The sequence below is a fragment of the Phascolarctos cinereus genome, unplaced genomic scaffold (assembly GCF_003287225.1).
Source record: "Phascolarctos cinereus isolate Bilbo 61053 unplaced genomic scaffold, phaCin_HiC Scaffold_7;HRSCAF=346, whole genome shotgun sequence".
Taxonomy (NCBI): domain Eukaryota; kingdom Metazoa; phylum Chordata; class Mammalia; order Diprotodontia; family Phascolarctidae; genus Phascolarctos; species Phascolarctos cinereus.
The window spans coordinates 88,159,631-88,168,589 of NW_027556180.1; the positions used below are offsets into that span (position 1 = coordinate 88,159,631).

Sequence of the window (8,959 nt, forward strand, 5' to 3'; positions counted from 1 at the left end):
CGCTCACACCAAGCTCCGGGCCCCCGCAGCGCTAGCGCAGCCGCCGCCGCCTCCCTCCTTCCGCCGCCATGATCATCTACCGGGACCTCATCAGCCGTGAGTGTTGCCCGCGCGACCCCTGCTGCCGCGCGCTGGGGAAAGGGGAGAGCTGGGTGGGGTAGGAATAGGAGGGAGGACGCCGCCGCCCCGGCCAGGCGCGAGGCGGCCGGGGGCGGGGAGAGGAGCGGCGCGCGCCGGCCGCGAGGCCTCTAGATCCCGGATGGGCTCCGGGTTTTGGCTGGGGGGAGGGGGAGAGACATGGCGCGCGCGCGGGGCTGGCGGCCCCCGGGAGGGAGGAAATGGCGGCACTGACACTGAGGCCAGTGCTGGGGGGAAGGGGGGGCGCCTGCTTCGGGCCGGTGGGGAGTGAGTTGGGGCCCCAAGTCTGTCTGTCCCCGAGCAGATGATGAGATGTTCTCCGACATTTACAAGATCCGGGAGATCGCGAACGGGCTGTGCCTGGAGGTGGAGGGGAAGGTGAGGCCGGGGCCGGGGAGGGAGGCGGGGGTGGCGACGCGGCATGGCTTGGGTTCCCGCAGCTCCCAGGCCGCAGGCGTGGTGAGGAGGGAGGGAGGGAGGTTGTGCAATCCGCCTCCTGGCGGAGGAGACGCGGTTTCCTGGCGAAGGCCCCCGCCGAGACCGAAGTTTCCAGGAGGTATTGGAGAGCGAGGCCCGTTCCCTAGAGGCGCTGCTGCCACCTCTGGCGCCTAGGGCTCCCTGCAGCCGGGGGGAGGCGGGCCGACAAGGTTGGCCTACCTTGGGGGGAAGCAGCACAGGCTTTCCCCTCGGAATCCCCAGCCGTCCTCGATTTGTCCGTCTCTCCCCTTCCCTAGAGCCCTGCCGGAGCAGACATTCTGTTCTTAATGCTTGCTGCTGCCTCCTCCAGTACCCAAGTCATCTGGTTTAAACGTTTTAACTAAAGGCTGGCCATACTCTTAATCCTTTGTCTTAGACTTCAGGTCCTTTATATTTTAATTTACCAAAGTGAGCACCAGTTAATAGTAATACAAAGAACCAATTAATAAGATCGAAAGGAAGTTAGGAAGACTTTAGTTAAAGTCCCATTTTCAGACACATACATTGACCCTGGTCTAGTATCCTTTGACAACTATAGCACAACAGATAACGAATTGGTAGAGAGAATTTCCTTCCTTTGGAGTTCCATATACTGTTTAAATAACAAGTAGAATGCCAAAAAAGAAAGCTAATTCAACATTATTTATTATTCATGGGTAACATATGGATATTGCAGGCCTTACTTAGTTGACTGTATTTAGCAGCTTATTTGTAAGGATCTTGAAAATTTTTTTGTTGTACTCTTATCTTCCTTCCCCTCTTTTCCTTTTTTCTAACCCAGATGGTCAGTAGGACAGAGGGTACCATTGATGATTCACTCATCGGTGGAAATGCCTCTGCTGAAGGTCCTGAGGGTGAAGGAACAGATGCCACTGTAATCACTGGAGTTGACATAGTAATAAACCATCATCTGCAAGAAACTAGTTTCACAAAAGAATCCTACAAAAAGTACATCAAAGACTACATGAAATCGTAAGTTATTAATGTCTTTCAAATAACTGAAAGGTTTGAATATAAGTTAGTTATTCATTATTTCTTGTAGCCAGGACCTAATGGTTTAACTATTCTAAGTACCATTATGGTACAAGGATAGTCGCAAAATTTTTAGGTGAGCGTTGTGAAGAAAGGATTGGAATAGTTAGATTATAAAGATCTGTTGGCAGGAAACACTTGAATTTAGTGTCCTGGGAATGTCATTAGCACTATGGCTAATAAGCAAGCCTCTTTAGAATTTTTGGGATATGCACAAAACTACTCTGACTTAATGTAGACAATTTGGGGGAGCTTTGGGGGATTTTTTTTTAATGTAAAAAAAGACGTTACAATATGGACTTGACCATTGTGAATATTTTGGGTTTCTTTTTTCTTTTGGATATTTAATTGTAAGAAAACAATTTCAGTTATTCATTTTTCTTAAAATTCAGTATTTTAGAAAAACTGAATAGACTCTTTTGTTTTAGAATCAAAGGCAGACTTGAAGAACACAAGCCAGATAGAGTAAAACCTTTTATGACGGGAGCTGCAGAACAAATCAAACACATCCTTGCTAATTTTAAAAACTATCAGGTAAATATCTTGAAGTTGCAGATCAGATCAAAGGAATATAAACAATTTAACTGTCCTTCCCCAAATTGCTTAAAAATGTTTGGCCACTTGGGTATTTTGGAATCTATCTATAGTTTGCTAGCTTGTGGGATGTTTTATTTTAGCTTCGGGTACTTGGGATACTTTGGAGATTCAAATTATTAGGGTTGGTGTAATATCCCCAAGCTGTATTTCTGGAGCTCTAATCACAAATGACATTACACTGTTCTGGGGAAATCTGACTGTCTGGTCCAGAGTGCAGTGTAGTTTGCTTAAAAATAGGAGTGGTAAATTCTGTCAGAAGTGAAATAGCTAACTTTTGTCCCAAGGCCCTCTGCTTTCAGAGATCTATTTCTCCTTAAAGGCAGCTTTGCTTGGAATTCCAGTTGTGCTTTTGTTGTTGGTAATCCCCCTTCTATCCTATAGTCATTCCCCCTCTCTATTTTTGAATAGGAATGTACATCAATAGAATGGGGAGGCTACTTGGTATAGTACTTCAAAAGCCCTGAATTTAGAACTAGAAGACTTGTGATTGGGGAGGAAAGAGGATGTGGAGTCCCAGTGTCTTGTATCATCATGGTGATGAAAAATCAAATACTTGGTGACCATGTTGCTTTATCTTTCCTGCCCTCCTTCCCAAGTTCTTCATAGGCGAAAACATGAATCCAGATGGCATGGTGGCTCTCTTGGACTTCCGTGAGGATGGTGTGACTCCATATATGATTTTCTTTAAGGATGGTTTAGAAATGGAGAAATGTGTAAGTAAAAATAAAATACTTTGTTTCTGTAAAAGTAATTTAAAACACCCAATCTATTTGAAAGTAGATAATGAAGTATAGTTGAATGTTAGGTTTCTTTGTGACCTTAGATAGAGGAAGTATAAAAGCCACAAAAGTTTAATGTTCTTGCCATAAAACAGTCCAGGTCTAATGTTTGTCTTTTCTTTTAAAGTTTTTCTTAATTTTGTAATAAAGCTTAGTTTTAGATGCTGAAATTACATTCATAAGTCCATAGGTTTCAAATCATTCCAAAACTTTGGCTGATAGGAAATGTTTAGGTAGGTTTCCATGTATATGTCCTATTGGACATCTCTATATTTTCTATAGTTTCAAAATAGTTCCCATTTTGACTTTGATGTACTAGTTAAAAGCATTGAGAATAACTGTTTAAATTTGCAAGGCTACATTTCATTAGCAACAATCATAGCATAAGTTTTAGTCTAAGATTAGTGCTGGTGTTTAACTGAGAAAATGTTCATTGGCAAAAATCAGGTCACAGTTCCTTAAGGGTCTGCTATTGTGTAAGGCACCAGCAGATTTGCCATAGAGGGGACACAAGGAGGTCATAATCCATTTGTGGTGAATCATAGAACTCTGTGTTGGAAAGGTCACTTAGAGTAACCCTTTTGGTTTACAGAGGAGAGAACTGAGAATCTGAAGCTTTGACATGAACAATGTCCTGTATAGCAATGTGTTTGCATAAACATGAGAAGTTAATTAAAAGGTTACTATAGAAGAGACACCCTGTATTGGTAACAAGTGAAGTAGAAATGGATTCATCTTAGAGTGGTTGGGAAAGTCTCTTAATACAACAGGAGATGGACTGCAGGACTTTACTTTTTTTTTTTTAAATGTTCATTGTTTTCTCTCCCCATGCTGGGGAGGCAAACCCCAGCAATATTCACATAACAACTAGAAATGCATTACTTATATTCTTAAAGGATGGGTAGGTAGACTTGGGATAGATAGTTGCTGTCTCTCCAGTCTAAGTTAATGTTGTGAGAAAAAGTTGAGACAAGTGCTTTAGGACATGTTCAGAAAAGATAAGTAAAACAAATTTTATTAGCTTATGCCTCTGCATAAGGTTCAAAAATTCTGGCTAAAAAAGGTAAGTTTATTAAGAGCAGTGGGTATGAGGCCAAATAAAAGGTTAAAAATTCTGTTCATCAGGGGTTAGGTAAGCTTTGATAAATCATTGACCTGCATCCACTGATAGACCTTGAACAAGTTACTGTTGTTCACCGGTTTGCACTAGGGTGCCAAAGAGAAGTCCTCGCTCTTTCTGTCTGTCTTTGTGGCAGCCAGGATTGAATAGAGGAATACATTTACATAGAAGAAGTAGCTTCTGTTCAATATTGGGGGAAAGCCTTTTAACCTGTCTCCTTTTACTGCAGTAACAAATTCAGCTGATTACTTTGAATCACCTGTCATCATAACTGGCTGCTGCTTTTTGTCGTCTACACAACACCAGGACTTGGACAAACTTGGACTGATGTCATCTTGAGCTTTATTCATTTATTTTTGACCTTGATTTATTTGGAGTGGAGGCATTGTTTTTAAAAACATGTCATGTAGGTTGTCTAAAATAAAACGCATTTAAACCCATTTGAGAGAATTCTAATGTTTTTTAAGCTCAAATTACAGTAACTTGCTACAAGTTGTACCTCAAGGATCGTTTTAGAGATCACTGCCTGGTCTTAGGTTACTTTTCAGCGTAAGACTCTTCAGATAGACTTTTCTACAGTTGACTGCTTGTGAAAAAGGGAAGAGATGCCCACAGATGTGCCAACAATACGAAGTAGACCTTTCTACATTTTCGTTTCATCTACAAGCTGAAGTAGAGTTAACTCTGGAAGAGATTACATCCAAACTGAATAAAATGAAACTGTTAAAAACTGTTGGAAGCTGAGTATTGACTGAGCTTATTTATCAACCAGCTCGAAATCCAGGTTGTTTACTTTGAGTTAGCAGGGAGATCAGACTCCTGAGATTTAGGGGATTGTAGAAAAGGATGCAGATCATGTAAAGGGCAGCTGGTGAGGGATTGTAAATATTGAATATACGTATTTTATACTTAATTTCTTTTTAAAATGAACTTTTAATGAGGGGTGGCTTAATTTATGGAAAATAGGTTGAATGAAAGGGGGGGTATGGGCAAGATCACTACCTGTGAGTAGATTGTTAAAATAGACTTTTTAATAGTAAAAAGTGGAAGAGGGGTATTTCTTTATGCATGGTAATCCTTAAGACATAGGGGAGAGAGACCTAAGGTAGAGAAAGCAATTGGGAGATCTCAAGATTAAAAAATTATCTTTTTTTCTTTTAGATAAATGGAGGAGGGGAAGGAAGATTGACAAGCCATGACTAGCTATCACAGGGGTTCAGTTAACCTGTTTGGGAAAAAAGAAAAAAAAAGCTAGAAGGGCATGGATGTCTGTTCTGTGGATGTCATGGATGAATAGATCATTTATGCATCTCTTTGACAGACCTGGAGCAGTTATGTCTGCTTTTAAGGTTTCCACTAAGATGCAAGAAAAAATTTCCTCTCGCTTTCTCTCTGCCTGATTGTGGCAGTCTAGATTGAATAGAGGAATACAAGAAGTGGCAGACTGGGCCATTGCCTCATCTTCACGTGAATATTTGAGAGTCCTTTTAAAATTTTTATTTTTGGTAGGCATTTTGGAATGGAAGTATGACAAGCAAAGTATATCCCAGCCCTGCCAGTTTGCTAGACCTTTTGACTTAGACAAGTTCTATAAATTTAGTTTGGGATGGGTGATTTAGAACTTTAAATATATAGCTCAGATTCTGAAATAGGAATTGGTGCAGGATGTGACCATTTTGATGAAGATTAGGGCCAGAAGTATGACCGAGGTCTAAATTGATTTCAAAGTCTAGCAGTGTTAGCTTGCAGTTATAAGTCTCCTACCTAATGACAGTGATCAGTGGTATCTGGAAGTCCCAGATTGATTTGAAAAAAAAAGCTCCAGTGTTGAATATTATAAATAAAGCTGAGTTTTTATGTCTGACATTATGGTCTGTCTTTATTCCTTAATGTTACTTGTTATCTTGTTTGGGGAGCGACTAAAGCTGTGATGGCATGGAAGGATTACCTAGTCCATAATGATTGACTTGATTTATATATAGAATACATATTATAATCTGTAAGTTTCCCCCTTCATTTTATAAGTTATTAAAGCTGCCTTGGGCCAGTTTTGTCAGCTTATGTCAGTTGCAGCCAATCATTGGAGGGTGTACAAGGAAGGACAAAAGAATGAGGGAAAAATGGTTCAGCTACCAGCAATCTTGACTGATATTTGGGAGGGCTGAATAATAATCAGAGTACAAAGAGAAAGTATTGGCCAGATGTGTGACATAAATGCCATTAATAGACAATTTTGTGATTAGAAAAATACAAGATGTAAAATCACCTTAAACGTGGGGATTGTCTGGGTAAAAGGATATTACTTGTATCTTACAAATGGAAGTATAATGGTGGATTGTAAAGAGCACTGCCTTAGGGAACCATTGGGTTCCAGGCTTTCATCTGTCACACATTTTGGACGAGTCCCTTGAATCTGTGCCTGTTTTCCTCAATTGTACTTTAAAGTTATCTTGGAGTGTCAAGATGGTTTCATCTATAGAAAAATCTAGCACATAATTACGCCTAATTCAAAGAACATGAAGTGCAATCCCTTGATCCTATAGGTGTATGAGGCTGGGCATAGGAAGAAGAAATGAGTATTTGTGGCACAAAGAAGCTTGTATCTAGTGGGTAAAAAGTAGTTGGCATTCATGGTGCTTTTGATAAGTTACCTGCTTTAACCTTTAGCATAACCTTGTAGATAAAATATCCTTTTACAGATGAGGAAGGTGGCACAGACATTTAGTGCCTTGCCCCTTGGTCAAAGTGTCCGGGTCCAACTTAGGTGTCTGGAGTGGCCTTGTTTCTGTTAGTCCAAGTAGGGGCTGTGTGACCAGGTTGGGTTGTCCTTGATGGGAACCACTCACTGTTGGTACTCAGAGTAGGACAGGGAGGAGATGAAGTCAGAAGTGTAATTCCAATCCCTTCCTGGTGCACGGAACTTAAAAGCAGAGAAAATTACTCCCAATGTTACTTAACAGTTAAAACCCACACAAGACAAACCACTGATACAGTATTCAATGAAACAGGATTTTTAATAAAGTGCTTATTGTATGTTTTCATATTGTTGATAACCTTGACTCATCTAAAATTCTTACTCTAACCCTTTAAAAATTAGTATTTTTTTGGTCTCCTTCATTTCCCAAAATAAGCCTTCCCCACCATCTCTTTTAATAATAAAAAAGGGGGAGGAGGGGGAGAAATTCTGCAAAACTAAAAGAATTGACACGTATGCAGTCCAATTGCTTGTAAATTTTCTTTCCATACTGGCTTTTATAAAATGTATGTCATTTTTTTAATAAAAATTTAATAACCAGCAATAGTTCCAGGAAAAGACATTGGCTGAATCATCTATAAACTAATTTATGAACATGGGAATTAGTCTTCCTTTTTGTAATAGTTCCTTTATCTCCATCCAGCTTTCAGAATCTTCCTAAGGTTCCCTACTAAAAAAAAATGTTTAAATGAATTCCCATTCTGTCCAGGACAAAGTGCAAACTTGGCCTAGTATTTAAGACCCTATGTAGTGTGATGCCACCTTACCTTTCCTATTTCCTCCAAGCATTCTATTTTCTTGCTAGATAACTACTAGCCATACCTTGAATTGGGAATTCCCTGTCTTTCTGGCTCTGTGCATGTGTGCAAGCTGTCCCCAGGCACTTCCTCGCAGAAACTTTGGCTTCAAGGCTCAACTCAGATACATACCTGGAACCCTTGATCACCCTCCTCCACCGCCCCCAACTCTAAATTTTTGGTGCTATCTCCAATTTCTTTGTACTATAATGGTGACATCCACACTCTCACCCCTTTCCCTCCATCGTTAGAATAAGGTCTTAGAGAAGAGGGTTTCTTTCATTTTTATTTCCGCACCCTCTCAGTGCCAATTGCAATGCCTTGCTCCTACGCAGTAGTTGCTTAATGAATGTTGGTTGAATTCAATCATACTTAGCCATACAACATTAATAGAACACGGCAGGAATTCCAACTAGGGCTGGTCTCAGAGTCAAAACCACTTGGGCTTAAGTCCAACTTCTAACACATACTGGGCCCCCCAGGCAACTCTAAAATCATAAGTTGATGAGCACATACTGAAGCAACCCTTCACCAGGATTGTCCTGTACTGATGAAAGAAACCCCAGGTCTGATTAAAAAATAATAAACCAAATTAGCTGATGTGAAGCTACATGCTAATGCTATGGATAGGATTCCTGGTATTTAAATTTAAACAGTTTTTTTAATCTAGGGTTTCTAAAAATTCTAAATATAGTAATCTCTAAATTTTCCTCAGGCTATTTACCAGTGTCAGAATGATATTACTGAGAAGCAGCAAGGCAGGGTTAGATTTGGAGTCATGAAGACCTGGGTTCAAATCCTATCTTTCATACTTTTTGTGACTATGGGCAAGGTACTCAACCATTCTCAGCCTCTGTTTCTTCAGGAAAGGGGATGATTAGTGCATCAGGGGTTTTGTGAGGATCAAATGAGAATATATAAAATGCTAGTTCTGAAAGTGTTAGTTATAATCTTTGGCACATCACTTTTTTTTTCTTAAAAAGAAAAAAAGGACTAAAGGGTGACCACCTTTTTTTTTTCTTACAAAAAGCAACATAAAGTAGTGATCAGAAAAAAAGGGGCCACAGAACCAGGAAGACTCTTCATTTTGGGGTACGCAATTGGGGTTAAGTGACTTGCCCAGGGTCACACAGCTAGTAAGTACCAAGTGTCTGAGGCCAAATTTGAACTCAGGTCTTCCTGACTCCAGGGCTGGTGTGCTATTTACTGCACCACCTAGCTGTCCCCCAGGCTCTCTGTCAATAAGGAAAGATTCCTCTAGTGG

General features: G+C 40.6%; 1 protein-coding gene and 2 non-coding genes across 3 annotated transcripts; all 3 read left to right on the plus strand.

The window, feature by feature from the left end:
* Positions 1 to 6: 6 nt before the first annotated feature.
* Positions 7 to 4,583, plus strand: TPT1 (tumor protein, translationally-controlled 1). The gene is made up of 6 exons (XM_020971440.2): positions 7 to 96; positions 443 to 516; positions 1,397 to 1,587; positions 2,076 to 2,181; positions 2,841 to 2,957; positions 4,373 to 4,583. Exons 1-6 carry the CDS (start codon positions 69 to 71, stop codon positions 4,373 to 4,375), a joined length of 519 nt encoding a protein of 172 aa, XP_020827099.1. The 5' UTR covers positions 7 to 68; the 3' UTR covers positions 4,376 to 4,583.
* Positions 4,179 to 4,305, plus strand: LOC144454938 (small nucleolar RNA SNORA31). Its single transcript, XR_013483483.1, has one exon. It is a non-coding gene; the product is annotated as a small nucleolar RNA SNORA31 (small nucleolar RNA).
* An 864-nt stretch (positions 4,584 to 5,447) lies between the features above and the next one.
* LOC144454939 (small nucleolar RNA SNORA31) lies at positions 5,448 to 5,578 on the plus strand. Its single transcript, XR_013483484.1, has one exon. It is a non-coding gene; the product is annotated as a small nucleolar RNA SNORA31 (small nucleolar RNA).
* The last annotated feature ends 3,381 nt before the right edge of the window (positions 5,579 to 8,959 follow it).